Genomic DNA, 22,123 nt, shown 5'->3' with positions numbered 1-22,123 from the left:
TGGTCAGCAGATACCTTGTTTTGACAGGTGTCAATTAATCAAAGTATGGATGTCCAATAGACCCTATGCAAAAATGGCTGCCTTTAAATTATTCTTTTGTTCATATTCAAAATATCCCAACTAACCTCTTTTTTGATACAAAAATTCTAAAGAATTTGTTTTCCCGAACGAGGTTAGTTGGGCTATTTTGAATATGAACAAAAGAATAATTTAAAGGCAGCCATTTTTGCATAGGGTCTATATCAAAGATGTATACTGTAAACTACAATAGCATGATACTGGTCACATTGGCATACATGGATGGGTGGTCGTACGGACGTACGTACGTATGTACGGACGGTTGATGACGTCATGGTTATAAAACCAAGATTTCTCACATCGATGGGTTACCATATTTTCTTAACAATGGTGCTCCGCGCGCGCGGAGCTCCGCTAAAAAGACCGAGCGAGGCTTGGGAATAGGAGAGAAAGAAGGGACTGCGCCCTTTTCTGTAACCAACGCGTTCAGACTGAGATGTTTTCAAACAATGCCTCTTCCCAACCCTCCCTCGGTCTTTTTATTCGTTTGCGTGACAAAACATGACTGCCTCAGAAAAGCGGGCCGCTCGACTAAGTTATATATGATGGTCCTGTCAAGTTTTAGATATCGGCAAACTTACCATTTTCCCATTTGATTGGCTTCAGGGGCTTCTCCTGTCTTTTATAAATAGCACAGAGTCACTCTTTGTAGTATTAGGTTTGTTTGCATTTCTTCTTAAGGAAGCGATATGAAATTTAAAAAAAAGAAAAAAAACAATGATGATTATGATCACGATCGCGATGATGTTGTTGAATTGTGCCTTCCTACCTGGGCAGATATTGTGCTTCATATTTCATTTTTTTTATAGCTCAAATAGGATTGAATGTGAGAAATCAATAGACTGTCACTGGTGTACTTTCCCTGCAAACCCATCTTGCAATTCAGAGTGCAGAACAAATAAAAGGTAACAAGGTCTTTAACGTAATTTGTAGTTTTGGAAAAAATTAGCTTCGCGGCTCGGTAAATATCCACCGCTAGCCATCGACACTGAGGTGAATAGTTGTTATCATATGACCCGTGCGGCCCCGCGCGCGCTTTCATTGCAAAACTATTGAGAAAATCCCCGTATGAGGGGTTAGGGTTAGGGTCATGGCGCACGGACCTCGCTGCTCTCGGTCCGTGCGCCATGACCGAGGGCCAAATATTTTCCCGTCCGGCCCTCCCACTCAGTCAATAAGTACATAATACTAAAACAGTGAGATAATATACAGCACAAAAAATTAATTTGGATGTTTTCTTCACTTGTCACGGATGCAAATCGGGACGCCATTTTTTTCCCGAGTTGCTCGGAGGTAAATAGCACAGGACATTCGGAGTTTGACGAGCCAATCAGCGCTCGCGTTCAACGCTATCGACTGTTTTAGTATATACTAATTTCTTATATCTTTAGCTATCGCAAGTTTCCTCTGGAGAATCAAATTAGTCATCAGGGTATTTTAAATTCAGTGGTCCTTCTGAACGTCCCCAGAAGAGTGATGCCGATGACGCAAGACAAAGTATGTTTGGGAACGTATGTCGGATGATATGTATCGATGGATCGACCGATGGATCGATCAATCAATCAATCAATCAATCAATCAATCAATCAATCAATCAATCAATCGACATCCAGATGGATCCATCTGTCAACCAACCACCCAATCAATCAATCTTCATCCAACTATCTCATCATTCATCCTTGACCCAACCAAAGAACCGCCCAGGCAAATAACGCGTGATGTAACAGCGTCTCGACAATTTCTGTTTGAAAAACTAATTTCTAGTGCACTTTTCCAGTTTGTCCATGGCTGTTTTGTTTCCTTGCAACGACTTGGTGAATCTATCTGCTGTTCAGCAGGTCAGCGTCAAGTTCCTCTTCACTAAAACGCTGAGACAATTTGTTCCTACGTTGACTTCACAGAGCCTACAAATTTTAAAGTTAAGAAAGGTACGGAAAAAGTTAAAGAAGTTAAAATTAACTCGACGGGTGTACAAAGAGGATTCACTTGCCATAACGTTGAATGAACGTTCCGCCGTCTTGAGGCAATGGTGTTTTCCATTGAGTTAGATCATCCCTGCAGAGGTCCAACAAATTGGTGCAGGATTGTTAACGTCAGTATTGTTCAAGGAAAATAACGACCTTCCTGTTTGTGAACATTATTAGAATTAAGCGTTATGGGTTAAGATTTAGGGTTAACCCTAAATATGCCATCGGACAGCATAACCTAGCATTTATTTGTCCAATCATGACACTTTGCTAACTATAATTTGTTTCCAATCTAATTGTTATCGCTATTGTAATTGTTCCCTTTTTTTGAGGGAGGGAACCTTTGTTGTTAGAAACGTCGCGTAAAGCCTCCAAGTTTACAATAAGAGCCCTTATGTGAAATTTAAACCTTGATCGCGGAATCCAGGCTCGTATTGGATTTGTCTCCCGAAGCCATCTGCTACCGTCTTAGATTTTATGAATGATTAATTCATTGATGGTGGGCTATCGGTATGTCACTCATATGCTCGTCGTTCCTTCCAATAAACAATTCTTTCTTATTTTTTTGGTGTCTTTGGACCAAACAATAGACAGATTAATTTTTATTTCATTGATGTGGTGTATTTATGTCCAATACAAAAGAGGGCGATCGCTTTTAAAGTGCAAGCAACCACCACGAGTAGTGATCTCGATACAGCAAAAAGAAATATTCGCCTTGCAGTTAATCAAGGTGAAATTGCCTTTGGACCAGCCATGGACCTACCAGACATCTTCGTTGCAAAGAATCCAAAACAATTTACTGAGTAAGTGCCTAATGAAGAACTAAACAGCTTTATATCTTTTTCTCATCATCAAATAGACACTTCCTTCGTGGCGTGAACTCTTAAAGTAATGTCGTTAGATAAATGCATAATGTTGACGTAATAAGACTCCTTCCTTATAACCTGTTTAAAATACATTTTCCGCCTTTATTTTTCTGTACTTATTTTATCACATATTTTGATGCATCCATAGCATATAAAACCCTAAACCTAACGTCAGAGTATAACATCAGAGGACCACAAGGACAAACGATCAAGGAATTATTTAGGACTTGAATGGACTTGACTGGGAGCCTGGACCTACTTCGTGTTTACAGCGCACTGAAATGGTCATATATATGGTGTACAATCACGTTCAATCAAACACTTGACTGCGTGGTGAAGACGTTGTGATAACGTCGAAGTATTTCCTTTTAAATACTGATTGCACTGAATCGGTAATTTTTTTGGATCAACAAATTTTTACGTTTTGCCCTGTCACTCTAAGGACTACGTTTCTTACAAAAGTTAGAGAACGAACACAACAAAGAGGTTGAGAAGAGAAAGATTTTTAAGCATAAACTGTTAAGGTAAACATATCTCACCGATGAGGGTTAATGATTTATTGTTAATCAAATTCTTTTCTTCATGATGAAGCAAGTATTTGTTCTTCCATAGTCTGGTCATTACCCTTACCATGGACAGCATCTTCCCACTGATATCCCGAGAAATACATAGCCGTGTTAAATCTGAACTGCAGTCAATTCTTGTGAGACTTTTGCGGAAGTCACTTGTTAGCTTAATCCGTCACTTCAGCGTCAACAAGGTAACGCTTTGTTAAAAAAAAAAAGAAACGAAGTAAGATTTGTTGTCTAATAAATAAAAAGAACCATAGTAAAGATGTTCCAATTTCAAGAATGAAGAATCAATTAGTCAATACACTAAAAGTTCCCTTGAAACTAGTTATCCAATAAGAGAGTCCAAATATGTAACTGTTTATATACGTTTTTTGTCTAGACATCAATTAGATTCGTGCTGAGCAACGAAGGCCAAGCAGACCTGTATCCATTGCAGCCATTCAAAGAAAAGCTTGAAAAAGCTGTGAAATTACGACTGATCTCTTTTCAAGTTCCCTTTGGCACTGAAAGAGACGCGGTGAACAAAACCACTGCTTTAAACATGTCAGCGACAAGCACGTTCGATTCCTTGTGCCGCCCATACTATGCTAAACCTTCTCAAGAGAGTACAACAATCTTAACGAGTCAAGTGAGCTCAACATTGTCAAGTTTTACGACCCAAGGTCTGACGGAAAATCCTCATAGTACGCAGCATCAGGACAGTACTGTGACGCTCACAACATGTGAAACAGGTTAAGTGAATTCTCTTTAGCACGTTTCAAAACGTTTCTCACGTTTACTTTCTCCTACTAATTTCAGTAGGTTCCGAATATGTGTTCTGTGTTAGATTGAATCAGTTTAACATACTATGGGGCGCGGACTGTAAAAATATTATGTAAGTACTTTCCCCCTATATTTTGTGTTATTTGTCAAATGTCACTAAAGTTGTCCTGTGATTATTTATAAATAACAGATTGAAGTACATTTTGTTATAAAAACGAGCGACAAAAAATAAGAACGTTTCGACCGCTCCGCGGTCATTTTCAAGTTCAACTTCATGGATAAAAAATTCCGCATATATACAATTTCTGAAACAATGGAATGAAAGGTAAAAAGCTAAAAAGCTAAGTATTTACATATGAACAATAAAAAAAACAGAATGCGAAAATGAAGTGCAAATAAGAGGTGAAGAGAATGAAAACTATTACAAGTGTTAAGTAAACAGCTTTGCGCGGATGGAATCACTTTGTTTGTTTAATTTTGGCTTAAGGTCCCGAATAAAACACATTTCAAAAATCAAACAATCGAACTTGTTCGAGCACTTCCTCAGGGCCTTGATTTTTGAAATGTTTACACTTCATTTTCGCATTGTTATTTTTATTGTTCGTGTGTAAATACTTGGCTTTTTACCTGTCATTCCATTGTTTCAGAAATTGTATATATGCAGAATTTTTTTATCTCTCGTTATTATAACAAAATGTTTTACTAAGAACTTATTACTTCGAAGATTGAAGTACTTTTGCGATTTATAAATCGCAAGATTACCAAGGTAAAATTAAAGTATTCTGCAGTATCGTTGCAAGCATTTCGCTCTTCATTATTCCTGAATCTGATCGGCGAGGACGTCACCGATTACTTCAGTTTCAACCAATCCTTCACGTGATTGAATATTTTGGCAGGGAACATGAGCCTGTCTTTGCACCCGGGACAACCCACTCCATTGACCAAGCTTATTTGGACAAGAAAGCTGGCTATTGGCTCAGTTTATGATATTTTCCCTCGGTGCATACGAAATGGTAATCCAATATCCCATTTCTTGATTTCACGGTTTTGTAATAAGCTCCACATTCCATCCTTTATTTGGTCTCTAGGACGGAGCAGTGCTAGCAAATCCACAGAAAAGGACAAAGAGATAAAGCAAGGTCTCACCCCGATAGAGACAGGTATAATTGTAGGAGTTTCTGTGGTGAGCGTTTCTTCCTTCTTCTGCATTTTGTTCCTGATTATAGCAAGAAGGAGACGAGAAAAAAGAAAACGAGTTTCACCAGAACGCGACGAAGGGGATGACAGGAATTCAGAGAAGTCCGAGATATCAGAAATTGACTCTAACGTGAACGTAGTTTTTAATCGTGCGTATCTTTTCCACGAGGAAGTGAGGACCTGTCACTCAACGTGGAAAGTCTGCGAGAGAGCCAACAAATTTCCAATGCCTAAACATGCGCCAGAAGGAGCATGGTTTTAATAGAAGTATCACTCGAAGCCTTCCTGCTGAAACGTTTCCATATAATTTTCAAAGGGTAGCTCCATTCTTTTAACATAAACAAAGATTAAGCTGTTTCAGCATTTGAGAAAAATAATTCCTATCACCTAATTTCGTTTCAAAATTCCAAAACTTCGTATTTTACAACGCGTTGAAGTTTCACTATTGTCTCTTTGCACAGATATTTTATAGTGGTTAGTAGTATTGAAAAGAGTTACAAACTCCCGAAAACTTTGGGACAACAACAGTTTATTTGTACTAGTCTTCTCTTATTACAATATAATTTATTTGTCAATTTATCTAAAAAGAGTTCTAGCTACGTAGAATAACCATAAGGACTTTAAACCAGGCAGCAATCCTTTACCTAACGATACTGGAACATTACGGGTCATAAAATCCACAATTGCGGAGACCAGGAACAAAGACAGCATGTCTATCTACTTAGTCAAATTTGAAATTAGAGTGCAGTTCCTATCAACGGCATGCAGTCGTGAAACAAAAAAAGACAGACAAATTGCGCTAAGATGTACAAATTTTACGATGATGTATATATTAATTTACCTATTTTCAATTAAACTGAAGTTTGCTGATGTTCTCCTCTGTAAAATCTATATTAATTTTTGTTTTATTTCAATGGGGGTGCACTTGATTCGCCTACTTTGGAATAGGAATGTTTGAGTTTGTCAAACACGTTTTTGAATTTCTTCCTGAGTTACTGGAAATAAGAATGAACTTGAAAATAGTGCGGAAGCAATTTGTAAGAGGTATTAAAGCCTCGCCGAATCTGGCTTCGTTCTGAAAAAAACTTGCAATTGAGGTTATTCCGTTCACTTGCATTTTTAGTTTTCACTCTAGAGATTAGCAGCCCATGATGTTTTTTCATCAAAGCACAAGAAACTGTTGACAAGATTCCTGTTTGTTGGATTAATGAATTAGATCCGTGTGAAAATCTGGCACTAATCGAACTATGAACAGGTTGTACTGTAAACTGGCAGGAACGCCTCGAGAAAAAGAGAGACTGTTAGTAGTCATTGATGGCTTGCCACTGTCTCTGTGAACAAGAAAGGTAAAAAAGACAAGTTAACGCGATTTTAAGAGTTTGGTTCGTTTGAAGGACTTGCAAGGAAGGGTAAGCGACAATCAAGGATACATCGATTATATACAGTCATACCATCTCGGAGTCGTTTTGTGATTCATCTATTCTAGACTGCAGAAAGTTTTAAACTTACTTTTAGTTGCGTGTTAGGAGCGTACAGTTTGTCTCCTTGCCGTTCAATTTCCCTTTGCTTTTTAAGAAATTTCCTTGAGCTAAATGATTCATTAGAGTAAGCCGTTGCCTGGAATAAAAACAAAGTTAGTTGATGTTAAATTTAGCAAAGGATTTTTCAGGAGATAGATTCAGCTGGATTCAGTTACCTGTCTCTTGAATGGTTACTTTCATTGGGTACGCCTATTTTGACTGGCTAGGTTACTTTTCTTTAATTTAATTACGCTGTATCTGCTTATTGATAAAACGCGCCCATCAATTGCTTACCCTTTTAACAGATGCAGCGAAAACGTCTCCCTCTTTGAGACTGTACTGCATGCTCGGAGTGGAGGATCGGAAAAAGTTCTTAACGTGGTATCTCTTTAAAAGCTTCTTAAATGCGACGCGAACCTTTCAAAATAAAAAGAAAGATAAACACCAAGCTATTACGACCCTTACCCGAACCTGCACAAACCATGAGACTAAAACGCAGCATGGGTGTGCGGTACGACAGGTTGTGGGAAGTTCATCGGGTTTGTTAAGTGTTACCCACAACTGAAAATACTGAAAACCTTAACATTCCCGAAAAAATTGTTCTCATTTAAACAGTGTATATCAGTTCATTTTCAAGCACTGTTCTGTGCAGTCCAGTTATTAATTTCTGGCAAAATCATATTCAATTTCTCATAGTTATGCACTAGAATTTTGTTCGTGCCTCCTTTTACCCTCGCCCAAAGTAACAACATATAAACAATAATAACTGACGAATTCAAACGGAGTAGACAATCGAAACGGGAATTGAACCCGGGCCACATTGCAATTGGTGCGAGGCGAGTATTCTCTCCACTACGGCAGCCCTGCACCCACATCAGTAAATAAAGACTATGTTTACACTTGACTTGGAGTCCTAAAATATGTTTTATGTTATGTTTTACGGTATTTTCCGTGTTATATATATTTCTTCTAAAAACGTCGTTGGTCTGATATAGAGAACACCATTCGAAATGAGCGCATAAAGAAAAAAAAGAGAAAGAAAAAAGGGAGAGGGAGGGGAGGGAAAGAAATTAGTGAAGAGGGAAGGACAGTATAGAGAAAGATGATGGGAGTGAGGGGATAGATAGAGGAAAGAAAGAAAGAGAGGAATAATTTGAAGAAGGAATGAATAAAGGAAGGCCGGAATAAATGAAGGAAGGTAACGAAGGGAGGGAGGAAGTATAGCACATGTCATTACTTGTTATTGTCACTTTACTATCCACAAATGCAACGAAAACAATGTAATTACGTGCAATTTTCTCATTGTAATTATACGATTACTTTGTTGACTGCTGTAAAAATACAGATCCGTCCGCCTCGACTTGCTTTGCTATTTTCGGGCGCAACTGATTTGTAATTGAATTAATTGTTACTTTTCTCTATCATTTAGTCAGTTGAAACTCTTAGAAGTTCCATTGTTCAAAATGTGTATGTCCTTGGTCAAAGAAAATCCTCCTTTTCTTTAAGAAACTAAAGCCTGAATATCGAAACAAGATAAAGTGATTAGAACAATAGAACGTGAAAGTGATTAGAAAGTGGAAGCGATTTTGGAAGTCCAAATTGACGGTTTTGCTGAGTTCAACCAAACTGCCATTAACCGAGTTCTATGGTTAAAATACTCAGCGATCATTTTCCCCACTTTAAAAAGAACCTCTTTATTTGGAACTTCCTTGTTCAAAATGTACATGTTTTTGGTCAAAGAAAACCCTCCTTGTCTTAAAATTGAAAATCGAAACAATAGAAATTGGGTAATGAACTGACGATTTTCCGAGTTATACCAAACTGCAATTGGTTGGCTGATTAACCGAGTTTCATTGTTAAAATATTCAGAGCTCATTTTATTTACTTATTATTTGAAACTCTCAGAAGAGAGGTTAACTATCAATAGAGTTATTTCGGTAGAGTTATGACTTAGAGTTAGAGTTAACGACTGCCAAAATCCTGAATTCAAGATTTTGGACTTCCAAAATCTTGAATTCAAGATTTTGGACTTCGGCAGTCCAAAATCGTGAATTCAAGATTTTGGAAACTTAACTCTAACTCTACGACATAACTCTATGAAAATAACTCTAAAAATAGCTGTCCCGCTCAGAAGACATTTAAAAAATGGACATGTTTTTGGTCAAAGGAAACTCTCCTTTTCTTAAAGTAAAAACTCTGAAGTGGGGAAGGGTTAATTATTGAAGCCTGAATATTGAAAGAATAAGGAATAAAAGAAGGAAGGAAGGAAGAAATGAATAACAGGAAGGAACAAATAAAGAAGGGAGGAAGGAATACGGAAAGGATTGAAAGAAGAAGGGAAGCCAGGAAGGAAGGAAAAAGGAAGATAGGAATGGATAAAGGAAGGCAAGAATAAAACAGAAGGCAGAAGGAAATGAATAAAGAGAGAAAGGGCGGAAGAAAGGAAAGAGGAAGAAAAGAAAGGACTTTTAAATAAAGAGAGGAGTAAAATATGGAAGTAAGGAAGGAATTAACAATGGCAGGAATTGATGAAGGAAGAAAGGAAGGAAGGTACGATTGAAACAAAAGGAAAAAGGAAAGGAAAGAACAGGAGGGAAGAAAGTAGGAAATAAAGGAAGGAAAAGAGGAACAAACAATGGAACAAATAATACAAGGAATGAATGAAAGAAAGAAGGAAAGGAGACAAGGAAAGAGAAAGGACTTAATAAAGAAAGGAGTAAAATATGGAAGTAAGGAAGGAATTAACAATAGCAGGAATAAAGAAGGAAGGTACGATTGAAAAAAAGGAAAGGAAACAACAGGAAGGAAGAAAGTAGGAAATAAAGGAAGGAAAAGAGGAACAAACAATGAAACAAATAAAACAAGGAATGAATGAAAGAAAGAAGGAAGGAAGGAAGGAAGTAGGGGCAAAAGGAAGAACATAAGGAAGGAATAAATAAAGAGAGAAAGAAAGGAATGAAACTGAAGAAACAAGTGATTTCAAGATTTCTTTAATCCACACTTACCTTCAATATACCGTTGTTTTTCGGTGTTGAAGCTTTGGCTATCGGTTTTAAAGCAGAGAAATTCCACACAAAATTTGCCCTTTAACAGGTAAAAATGATTTCCAAAATCTCATATACAGGACTGCTACATTTTTATTTAAGGTTTGCTCTCCAAAATCCAGCAATTGGTAACCTCTAGTATTCATTTCAGTTTTATTTGCCGTTGAAGCTCGTGCCTTTCGTGTCTTCGTGAACGACATTTCCTTGCAACTTTGTCTCAGAGATCTACTGATTTCAGTCAAATACAATTGCTGGACATCTCGTGTTTCCCTCGTTCAACACGTCCTTAAATGGCTCTTGCCACTTGAAGTGAATGAATAAATCAAAGGAACAGTGATAGTAAGGAAGGAAGGAATAAGGAAATAATAATTGAGAAAATAGAAAAGAAAGTAAGAAGAAACCGAAGATTGAATGAAGGAAGGAAGGAACGAAGAAAGGAAGGGACGAGTGAAAAAAGGAAAGAATCGAAGAAAGGAAACATAAAACGTTTACTTGACGAAAGGGAGAAACGGAAGAGAAAAGGAGGGAACAAGGGGAGAACAAAGGAAGGAAGGACGCATAAAGATCTGCAAGTTGACGACAACTCTGCGAAATCTTCATTCCTGTATTCTGTATTTTAAAGAGACGACTGATCAAAAGTTAAAAACGACAAGGACAAAAAGAGAACATAACATAAAGAAAAGGAATGCAGCAAGAAAGAAAGTCGCAGAGAAAGAAGTCAGTTGAAACCACTATAGAAAGCAAATTGATAAAAGTGAGTAAACAAAACAAGAGAAAATATGCAGTGCCATGAAAAAAACGAAGATGATAATGTTAGGGTCAGAATGAGGACGGAAAGAAGATTTTGAGGAAAGACAGCAAAAGTAGAAACAGTTAATAAGTGGAGGAAGGAAACAAAACAGTAAACGCAAAATACGAAGACAGAGTGGGGACGGACACAGTTGGCCGGAATAACAAGACCCCCCCCCCAAAAAAAAAAATAAATAAATAAATAAATAAATAAATAAATAAAAGGGAAAAAAAAGAAAAAAGAAAGAAATACCAAAACCAAAAAAAAAACAAAAAAACAAAAGAGAGTTTAACAACAGACTGTTGGGACAGAATAGTGTGTAAGACAAAGAGACAACAAGTGGTAAGACATTACATCACCTCTTGATTGAGAAGTATGTAGCAAACAAAGAAGAGTGGTCCCTATAGAAAGAAATGAATAGGAAAACGTAAGTAAAAGAAAACTCTTGTAAATAGCAATAAGTGGTGGATAAACTGAAGGATCGAAGATAATGCACTATATGCCTTCACGACTAGTCTCAATGTACGGATCAAGAGTTGACAACATTTTTTATTTCTGTGGCCAAAACGTTTTTCATAAGTATTTGAAACTACGACTACATGAGCGCGTGACTTTATCTCGCGCTAATATAACTTCTTTTCATTAGATATTTCTTCCCTAAGTAGGCTGATTAAAACCAAACTTAAAGGTACATTTGTGGAAGCCTTTGACTGAATATAAAATCTTGATTAATTATTATCACCTGAGAAGAGCTGAGGAGGACAAAGAAGTAAGACATAACCGATGAATCAGAGTTTGCTTGTAAGAAAGCTAACAGCCACGTGACTGCAAGAAGTGGTAGGAGAATGATGCATCCCTTCAAAGACAACCTGTGAATGTGAAAATGGTGGCAGCAATGGAAAAAAAAGTGGTTTACAAAACAATGGCATTCATCTGAAACTGACTTGCGTATTTTTATTGCTTTTAAAGACATATTTGTACTATTTGGTTTTGTCGAGTTCATCTTCCGTCTCGGTTTTAATAAAATAAAATAAAATAAATAAATTAGCAACCAAGCTAGTTCACATGCACCCCATTTTTAATAATCTCAAACAGACATGATTAAGAACCCCAACAGGAATTTGGGACAACCGGAAAAAAAAAATCCAAACCACAGGTTAGAACGGGAACCGCATGCAAACTCAACGCGATGGCCACTGCACCATGCTGCCTTGCCAAAATGTAAGAGAGAGGTTGCTACCGATCTTGAATTCAACATTCTTTCCGTAAGGACAGGGATTTTGGAATGATTGGTTTCACTTCATTAACCCTGCGATCAAAAAAAAAAAAAAAAAAAAGAAAAAAGTATGCGAAGGCTTATACTCAAACGCATTTTGTAACGCTATTCATTTAATCAAACCAAAATGCTTTTGTCTTGGTATTTTTTAAAACCATCGATGCAAGATTCTAAAGCAACGTAAAATCGCCCCGCGGCCTCGCTTCACTGACAGTATTAGTCCTTTGATGTCCTCACCTAACGTTATGAATGAATGTTTTATTGGCAAATAGTTTCTGGCGCTTTTCTACTGTGGGAGATATTAGAACACCAATCACCATCCCCAAGATGATCACATTTGTCTGAAACAAAAGAAAGGATGCAAAGTTCAGCACATTATTAAGACTGTAAGTAGAATTCTATTCTTATCTTTACAAAAGTTCTGTCGATAAATATTCATCTATAAAAGCTGCAAAAAAAAAAAAAAAAGAAAAAGAAAAAGAATGACATTGGCAATTCTTAGTTGCACCCAAGCATAAGCCTAAGTAGGATTTTTCATGCAGTTAGTTTCTGGAAGACAGCCAGCAAGACACTCTGCACGCATGTACAGGCCGCTGTTTTGCGATTCGTACCAAAATAATGACAGCAACTGGTGGAAGGAAGAGTGATAAGAGCACAATTTCTGTCATCCAGCATCTAAAAAAAATGACAACGAAAGCGGTTAGGGTTTCGATTCATGGTGTGGAACGTCCAAATAGGCTCCCGTGCAAATACTTCGCATGAAAAAGGCTTACACTGATCGATGAAAAGTTAGATGCCTTCAAATCGCTATAATTGGGGTAAAGAAGGGATAGTCATCGCAAAAAAAATACCGAAGATTACAAATAGGAAATACTGCTGGCATTCGATTATTTGGAAAAGGAAAACATGTAAAAACGCTCATGTTCAATGATACTAACATATTTCCTGTGCCGTAATATTCCCAAAAAATAGCCATGCATAATGCAGTCATGCCACCTGGTAAACCTGAAACGAACGAAAGAGGGAAAAAGTGTTGACACGGGTTGAATGACACAAACGTGATAAGTCATTCCATGAGAAATGCTGTCATGAAACAGACTGGAGAAAGCATGAAATATACCACGCAATCTGCAAGGCATGGTTCTACCCCAAATTACAACTATGATCTCAAAGAGGATTGGGTGGAATGTGCTGTTTCAGTGCGAGCTACAACAGTACTTATTACCTTCAAAGGTAGCAAGCAATACATCTTTGGGCTTCAATAATTAGTGCTTGTCGTACTGAGCCAATCATACACTCTAAAAAGAACAAACAAGCCAACGACAAGCAAAACAAACTCACCATATCCTAGAATGTAGTATCGCTTGAGTAAACTCCTTTTCTGAGCACAGAGCACTTCAATAAGAGCTAAATACAAATGCCACCCTTCTACGAGCGTCCAAGAAAACATGGCGGTCAGGGAAAAATGAAGCGCGATCCCAACGGCTTTGCACAACCACTGAGGGAGAAAAAAATGCATTACTTGAAAAACCTAATCACAAAAAAAAAACAAAAAATATAATGTAACAGACCACAGACGATCGTTTCTGGCAGCGATAAGTGTTATCTACAGGGCAAATTATCAGAGCTGTGTCGATCGCAGTTCACAGTTGCCGCTGTTACGTTAAATAACATTATCTCTTTTAATATTTTACTGTTTTTGACTGGCCTGGATTTCTCTCTCCAAAAAAACAAGGTCATTCCTACAGTATCCGCCTACGCCTTTTGACAGTCTGAACAGATAACCTTCTCTACCTGTATTGTACGTAGCCTCATTCCGGCACATACTTGTTGAAAATTGCATAAGAAAAAAACAATTGAAAAGTTAAAGTGCTACTGTGATCAAATTTTTATCCCTTGAGTTTTTTGGTTTATCACAGAGAGTACCATAAAACATTAAAAATGCTGTTTACCGTTTGGAAATATCTGCATTGGTTCCGGAGATATTTAAGTTTGAAAAATGTGTTAAATATGCATTCACCCAACCCTATAGAACATAAAGAATATAAATAGAGCTATCTCGGTCAATTTGCAACAGAGACCATTGAAACTTGGTGAGCTGATAGTTCTGAAGGCAACACACCTATGACTGTAAAGAAATTGGTTCCCATGGCAACTCACTCTTTCCCAGTCCCCTCCAACCTGATTTCAATATTTTGGTGATCTCAGGCTAGAAATACATTTACCAAGGCCACAAACATGACCTAACATCTTTATATGCTGGCAGGATCATGCAGATGAGGCACCATTTGCAAATATCAAAACAGAACGCCAAAGGTGGTCTGCAAAGCTCTTAATGTCAGGGAGGTCTGGAACCCAGTATGTTTCCATGGTAACAAAAATGGTATGCTCATATTGTGGAACACATCTACTAGAATCTTAGTGCAAAGAACCAAGTACTTCTGATACAAATTGGCTGAGATATCTTTCTCCATCATACTTGATCAAAATTTGGTTGGGTTTATGACGTCATCACTTGGCTAATTTGCATATTAAAAAAACTTGAATATCTCCAGAACAAAAAGAGATATTTGAAAATGGTAAACAGCATTCTTCTTCTCGCACAGACTACGTGTTTATGTGCCAAAATGGCTTAGATAGGGAAGATGCAAATTTCGTCACAGTAGCACTTTAAGTTGGACTTACTAGTATTAGAAAGCTTGTTACCTACTTCTGGAGGACTTCGCGAACACTTTTAAGACACTGCTCTAACTGAATTAAGGTATCATTTTCCCACAACATCAAGTGGCCAAAAAGAGAGTTAGCTTAAGTCCTAATTGAAGTCAATCTTAAATTTGCATTCCAAAAGAAAACGTGCCCTGTTTGCCGAGAATAAAGTGCCAACTGAATCGTCAAGATCATCCTGTTGAGTTGCGAGATAAAAACGCCAGTTTACCTTGTTATCAGTCTGACTAGAACCGAACAAGAAAAGAAGTTGGACCAAAGCCATGTTAAATGCCACATTCTTGTGCACGTGGATGTGATCCCCTTTAAGACTAAAAGATACAATTCAAAATTGTACATAAAAGGTTACCATATGTAAAGGAGATAAACTAAGAATAAAGCCAGGATTCGAGCCAGGATTCGAGCTAGGATCCGAGGCCTAACCGAGACCTAACTAGACTAGAACTAACGCAAATAGACCTAACCTAACCGATTCGAGACCTAACCTAACCGAGAGATTCGAGAATAAATAGCGGAGAAAGCTCATCTTAGCTCGAATCCTGGCTGGAATCCTGGCTCGGATCCTAGCTCGAATCCTGGCTCGAAGTTTAGGTATCCTCTATGTAAAGCAATAAAAACGAGCTACGTACTGTAAAACACTGTAAATCAATATGGCAACTAAACAGCAAGCGGCTGATAAGCTGCCACCAACATAAGACATTATCATAAATGTTTTGTCAGGAACTTTGATCAACATCTCCTAATGGGAAGAGACAAAATGAAAAGATGTTAGATTTGGTTACTCGAAAAAGTGTTGTTCACAGAGATTATATAAATTGATCTCAGGTGACCTTCTCACCGGAGAGTTGTGTAAATCAAACAGGAGAGCAAAGTTTGCTAGATGTGAGCAGTGACACACTGTGTGGGTTTGATTGGTGGAAAACAGGTAACATCCGTGACCAAACCATCGATCATCAGGGGAGCTGAAAAAAAAAAATTCACAGGAAATAGATTGATTGTTAAGCTAACGGTGAAAATACGACTTAAATTTGCGTTTTGCCAAAAGTGAACTTTTCTTGCTTTAGCTCATTTTTTGCATGTTTTCTGCAGCCACAGGGAACTTATATAAAAAAGAGAGGGACAAGTTAGAATTACAGAATTTTCTTAATTGTTTTAATGACAAGCAGCAGCCTGCCGTTTCACGAAACTGAGGCGATGCTAAATGGCTCTGATTAGTTGGACTCCCCATTGCGTAGGTAAAGTTGGTTTTCAAGAGTCATGATGGGGAAGATCACAAGTGTTTTGTTACACTGGTTTTACATAAGAAAGGAAACTTGCGCAGGCAGGAGCTCGAGCCTGAGGATTTAAGTTCTCGCACAATGATGAATCAGCTCTTAAAAGATGTCTATGATAGGTAGCCTTGGAGCAAACAATCTAAAAGTAATCTAAATACCTTGATTTCATGTTTAGAAATCCACAGATAAGCGGAGTTGAGCTGTTATGGATCTACAAGACGTCAAGAAAGGTTAGGTAGCAGTTAAGCACCACACCTGATCAAAATTAAAGACTAATTACTCTGTAAAATGAAGAAGGAGTGCAGCAGTCAATAATACCGTAAATTTACCATCAAGGTTTGGTTGCTCAAAACCTTAGCATGCTTCCCTTACAATGCTTCCTTTATAATTTAGTCGATTTATCCTCCTGTGGCCAAGCACCTAAAGATTGCTTTCACTAGGTTAGGGTTAGGGTTAGGGTAAGGTGAGTAAGTAAAAAAATAAAAACAGAAATAAGAAATAAAAATAAAAATAAAAACAACGCAACACCAAATAAAGAGGGTTGTTGTCACTTACTAATAAGAATGAAACTTTGGCAAAAACTCATTTTGAAAAGCGAAAACAATAAATCTGTATGCTCTTCACGCGAATTTCAATTACAGAACAGTTCTTAGCCGGGATCTGGAAAACAACGATGTAAAAAGGTAAAGATTGGTTTGTGTAGAATTTATTGTCGTTCATGACAGTTTTACAGGCATTTCTGATGACGTCCCGATTTGTTTCAATAACATACAAAAAGTTAAAAGAACTGACAAGTCTTTCTTATATCTCCAGTTTTAAGCCTTCTGGTCTCAAATGATCAGTAAGATGGCCATCAAAAACCGTGAAGAATAAAGTCGACGCAAAAGTCCTGATGAGTCCATGCATTATTGGCCCAATTTATACTAGAGACGGATAATCCGTCTAAGCGAATTATCCGTCTGGTCGTTTAATCCGTCCAGTATAAATACGGGACAAACTGTAAAGCACAGTATTAGTTTGTCTTATAGTTCGTCCCGTTTATACCAGACGGATTATGCATCTTTGTTCTGTTGCCTTTGTTCAGGTACTTCGTTTATGCGAACACATTTTGTATCCTACTGCTAAGAGACCGCTGGCTTTCTGTAACGAGCTGTTCATTCCGGCATCTAAGTTCGTCTGTTGGTGCGTTTATACACACAGACGGATTATCCACCTTAGTTAGTCTGCCAAGACGAACTAAACAGATAGTTCGTCTTGACGGATAATCCGTCTGTTGCCCGTATTTATACACGGACGGATTATCAGACGAACTAAAAAATTCTTGCCCAAGTTCGTCCAGACGGATTATCCGTCTCTAGTATAAATTGGGCCATTATCATTTTGTAACTTATCAAATTTTCAACAGAATTACTGCTCAAAGATTTTTCGGAATATCTTGCTAAAATTTTCAGGTATTATTGGCCCTTATTCAATGCACTCTTAATATTCAGAATTGATTCCTACACCGATCGATAAGATTATGATGCGCTTATTCAAATGAGGCAAATTTATAAACAATAAACTCGACTATTCTTAGAAGAGTAGCATACATTTAACATAGTAAAAGAGCAGGATTCATTGCGAAATGATACGGTAAGGCAAATGACGTTCTCGTAAGCGTCGCTGTCTTCGTTTCCCAAGCTCCTTATCACTTGAACGAGTTTCAAAATAAAGAAACATTGATTCACTTGAATTTGATGGATATACAGGAAGCACTTCATTTCAGTCACTTACCAAGTTTTCAAAGACAAGTTCAATCGGGTCCGCCAATGCCTGGTAAAACGTCTGTTCTTCGGTGATTATTCTCCCTGATATCACGACAGAATTGACCACAGATTTGTTATAAGGCACCTCTGCCCCCATTTCTTTCATGCTTCTGCAAACAAAGGACCAGTTAAAATTATAGCTTTATCATTAACGTTCAAAAAAATCTCCTCGAACGGATCCGATAATAAAAAGAGAGAAAGAAAACAACACGAAGCAAAAGAGACCAAACCACTTTAAATAACAGGGCTAGCAGGAAACGAGATAGCTATACAGCCTTTGTCTCAACAGTTTGATATCGCATGACGTGACACGGGCCAGGATAAAAATTCGAAGCAAAGACACCCCTGCCACGAGCATAAGCAAAATGGCTAGTAAATATTTCTTATTCTCACTTTATCTCCAGCAGTGGGTCAGACGTCAAAAGATCCTCCAAGTTCTTGTAGAATATTGAACTCAAGCAAGTATAGTACGCTGCAATGAAAAACAATATTTTTGTGTGGTTGCAAGTTTTCTTTTTGAACGATTGTGTTGTTTCTACGATTTCTACACGATCCAGGTCTTAAAGAAAAGACAGCTAGCATCAGCATTCACAACTTGTATGTTTCGAAATATCGCCTCTGAAGTATTACATCCGAATCAGGAACTTTCTTGCAATGTAACCTTACCATCAATGATGTAGACATCATTGGCGGACATGCCTCCTTTTCCGTCCACGCAATTTATAGCTGCTCCATATTTTTTGTAAGTTAGATGCGCGGTTGGACTCGAAGCACACCAGCCGCCATCTTGAACGGCAAACACATTCCATCCCCGACTCCTGGTCACCTCTGCACATTTTTCCACGGCGTTTTCACGAGTTAAGAAGCTGTCTTTTAGCAAGGGGTGCGTTCCTTCAATGGTTGGGACTGCGCGGTTTTCATCGTCATCGCGGAAACAACCAAGACTGGAATAAAACCCTGACAAAGAAAGGAACCCGCACCGTTATCAGTTTGCGAACAGCTATCCTTTCTTTTTCTTTTTTGAGGTTTTTGCTACATGTTTCTTTTGGCTGATTAAAAATCTTATCAGTAAAATGACCTCTGGATCTCCTTTGAAAGAGACAGTCTGTGAAGTTACAGGCCCAGAGTGAATTCATCAATACTATTCTACTTATTTGTGTTACTTCCCTCATCGGTTGATGTGTTCCCTTCTAACTTCTCTTCTCTTTCGACTACCGCAGATTGGAAAAAAAAACAGTTCTTTACGGTTAATTAACTGACCTTGAACATGTTAGAGGCAGGCTGCTGAGTGTTATTTCTCGCGATATATAACAATTTTCTTTCTCTAAAACGATATCTCTCTTTGCGATCATAGCACATACCAGTGAATAATCACATCAGTGATTCATTTTTCGAATTGCACATTTGGGTCCACTTCATAAGGAACAGCCTCCCTGATGGCATTTTTTGGTCAAACTTATACTAAAAGTAAGTGAAGTGAAGTCTTTATTTTATGAGGGTAGCATTCAATAGCCGTATGCTTATGAAGTTGTGGCCCTCAATCTGACCAGATCACAACACCAGGAACTCCCGGTGCCCTTGCTCTTTTCGATCAGTGTAAGGGATCTTTAACGTCCCACAGAGTTAATGAGCAAGTGCTGTAAGACGGGGCCTAGGGTTTGTAGAAGACTTGAAAGTCTACTGAACCATTTGCGGATTGTAATCACAAAGGCAGCACTTTCTCCTCAGTTATTTTAAGACTGAGTTTTGGGGTCCGGCCGGAGTCGAACTCACGCCCCTCTTGCATGGCAGCCCGATGCTCAACCAACTGAGCCATCAGGATATAGACAGACTATGACTAGCAACGGAAAACCTTACCTGACGCTAGTTTATCGGAGAGTGCGTCTCTGAAAAAGGAAGAGGGACATCTAATCTGATTGGCCATCAGTGATGCATTCCTGCTGCTCTCTGACTTGTTACTCATCACGGAAATCGTCTCACCCTTAAACTGAGTCATCTCGACAACATCAAGGAATATTTCTTTCGAAGACAAAGAGAAAAACTCGAAATTACAGTGGAACCCCGTTAATACGGTCATCAACGTGCCTAAACTGAAAATTGGCCGTATTAACGGGGTAAGGTGAAATTCATGACCAAAGGGCCGTAATGACAAAAATCGCATTTGCACTTCCAGAACAACATTTAAGAAACAACATCAGGAATTTACGTACAGTAATTGTATAAAATACTTGAAACTTCACTCAGTAGGTAAAACGCTTGAAATTGTTAAGTGTACTGTATGTTCTGAGCCTAAAATCAAAACAAGAACAGGCCCAGCTTACTATGCTTCTAAAAAACGGAAGCCGCCTTAATTACCAAAACGGAAGCCGCCATAATTACCTAACCGAAAGACTTTAGTACCAATCGTGTTTCTGATGAAAGCACATTGACTTAACCCCTTTGTAATTTGCCTTACTGGATGTTACAGTGGCGTCAAGATCATGTTTGTAATGAAAACAGGGAGGAGTGTCGCTGACAGTACTTTGTAAAGTAAATCGGCTGTTCGATTACCGTGGTAAATTACAAAGGTCAATGAACTTGACATGTCACAGGCGTTTTGATTTTCGTAATTTAGCGCGAGTGCCCGTATTAACGTGGTGAAATTATATATAGAGGAGTCTACTGTTAATGGGTTACCATTAACGAGGATTTTCTACAAAAGAATGTATGGCCGTTTTGCCGGGCCAAAAAAAAATGCCCGCAATAACGAGGTGGCCGCTAGGCGGGGTTCCATTGTATTCCTTTCTAAAAAAAATTGTTTAAATAAAGGTTATAGAAATTTAGAACTAACTGGAAGAAGAAGTAAAGGCCTACCAACGTTAGGTGATTTGATTCTCAGTCCTAGATTGTGGAACTTGTCTGGGTCGCCTATGGCGTTGTTCCTCATGTCTTGAAGCTGATGATAAGCGACTGCTTCAGTGGTGTCCTCTAGAGCTTTCACCATTTCCATGGCCTTCAATGCAGTCTACATATCACAAATAAATTCTGTCTTTTTTGATAGATTCGTAGATAGAATAATGATAAAACAGAAAAGAATCTCGAAACCAGCAAAGAAGCAAATGTAGCCGGTGTTTGAAAAAATACATTTTGAGGAATTGTCCCTTACACACATTTGAAAAATTCAGGTGGCCTCAACTCGCGGGATTCGAAACCATGCCCCTGCGATACCGGTGCAATGCTTTACCATCTGAGCTATGAAACCACTCAGTTGTAAGTGGTCACTCCTCAGCCCAACAAAAATTGACCTGCTCACAACTGAGTGGCTTCAAAGCAGACTTGGTAGAGTAATGCACCGGTTATCGCAGAGGTCATTGGTTCGCATACCGTTTAAGCAACCTGAATTTTTCAGTTGTCCATAAAAGTGGCTTTCAATTGAGTGTCGAAAGTAATTAACAAATTGCTTTGGTTTATGATTAGTTCACTCAGTGATTGGTTCAAAGTTCTCGCGCCACTTTCTCAACCAATCAGAAGTGAAACCAAAACCAATAGTGGCTCGCGCATGCACATTTTCCCGCGCTTTGTGTCGGCTACGTGTAATTACTTCGAGTTTTGATTGGTTTACCGGATTGCCTCCGTCCCTTCTGATTGGCTAAAGTAATTACTTTGGTTTTGGCTCTACGACAATCGATTGAAACTTGCTCTAAGAACCAATAAAATTGCTCAAATTGTCCAGATAAGTGCGAGGATCACTTCACTCTTTCGTCAATAATCCGCACTTCAAATACGTACATTTATTTCATTTAATACATTTCCTATTCTACACGACTGCATCTCAACATGGGCGGCGATTCTGCCGTCTGGTAGCAAGATGGTCTTAAGAAATTACGATCAGGTAATTGCTTTGAGATTTGCTTTAACACATTGTGTACAGTCAACACATTGTGTACAGTCTTGTAGAAGACTGGAGTGAGCTTTTAAAACACTCTGCATGTGCTTTCCGCTCTTGCATGACATCAAAAGAACACGTGATGTTTTTTTTTTCGGAGCGAGTTGAGTTTTAGGCTCGAGTGAGTACTATCTAACATAGAGTTTATAATACAGTCCTGTAGTGTGATATAACGAACGATTGCAATAAGAATGTCATTCGTGCACACTGCAAATACAATAGTTTGTTACCCTTTCCATGCCATTCCACGCCTGTCTGTTTTTAGCGTGCAGCAGATTGTTCACCACTCCACACATGTTCTGTTAAAAGACAAACGAAAAGGC

General features: G+C 38.3%; 2 protein-coding genes across 13 annotated transcripts in view; one reads left to right on the top strand and one right to left on the bottom strand.

Moving 5' to 3' along the window:
- LOC138016488 (VWFA and cache domain-containing protein 1-like) overlaps positions 1-6,309 on the top strand; it is a 31,666-nt gene extending 25,357 nt beyond the window's left edge. For all 12 annotated transcript variants that reach the window (XM_068863629.1, XM_068863630.1, XM_068863631.1 and 9 more), the window contains 6 exons: positions 888-983; positions 1,856-2,006; positions 2,688-2,848; positions 3,524-3,671; positions 3,863-4,214; positions 5,334-6,309. In XM_068863629.1, coding sequence (XP_068719730.1) covers positions 888-983; positions 1,856-2,006; positions 2,688-2,848; positions 3,524-3,671; positions 3,863-4,214; positions 5,334-5,704 — 1,279 coding nt within the window. In that variant the 3' untranslated portion in view covers positions 5,705-6,309. The remainder of the gene's footprint in view (positions 1-887; positions 984-1,855; positions 2,007-2,687; positions 2,849-3,523; positions 3,672-3,862; positions 4,215-5,333) is intronic.
- The window catches only part of LOC138016506 (uncharacterized), a 78,939-nt gene continuing 62,288 nt past the window's right edge, over positions 5,473-22,123 (bottom strand). The window contains exons 90-108 of the mRNA XM_068863663.1: positions 22,031-22,099; positions 20,729-20,879; positions 19,733-19,894; positions 18,542-18,832; positions 18,269-18,347; positions 17,844-17,985; positions 16,229-16,281; positions 15,635-15,758; positions 15,426-15,535; positions 15,008-15,107; positions 13,414-13,570; positions 13,011-13,077; positions 12,684-12,747; positions 12,310-12,413; positions 11,539-11,665; positions 11,156-11,197; positions 7,257-7,379; positions 6,952-7,059; positions 5,473-6,773 (exon numbers count right to left, since the gene is read on the bottom strand). Of these exons, the coding sequence (XP_068719764.1) occupies positions 6,744-6,773; positions 6,952-7,059; positions 7,257-7,379; positions 11,156-11,197; positions 11,539-11,665; positions 12,310-12,413; positions 12,684-12,747; positions 13,011-13,077; positions 13,414-13,570; positions 15,008-15,107; positions 15,426-15,535; positions 15,635-15,758; positions 16,229-16,281; positions 17,844-17,985; positions 18,269-18,347; positions 18,542-18,832; positions 19,733-19,894; positions 20,729-20,879; positions 22,031-22,099 (2,103 nt within the window). The 3' untranslated portion in view covers positions 5,473-6,743. The remainder of the gene's footprint in view (positions 6,774-6,951; positions 7,060-7,256; positions 7,380-11,155; positions 11,198-11,538; positions 11,666-12,309; positions 12,414-12,683; positions 12,748-13,010; positions 13,078-13,413; positions 13,571-15,007; positions 15,108-15,425; positions 15,536-15,634; positions 15,759-16,228; positions 16,282-17,843; positions 17,986-18,268; positions 18,348-18,541; positions 18,833-19,732; positions 19,895-20,728; positions 20,880-22,030; positions 22,100-22,123) is intronic.

The sequence above is a fragment of the Montipora capricornis genome, chromosome 9 (assembly GCF_036669925.1).
Source record: "Montipora capricornis isolate CH-2021 chromosome 9, ASM3666992v2, whole genome shotgun sequence".
Classification (NCBI taxonomy): Eukaryota; Metazoa; Cnidaria; class Anthozoa; order Scleractinia; family Acroporidae; genus Montipora; species Montipora capricornis.
This window is presented reverse-complemented; position numbering and strand designations above follow the sequence as displayed.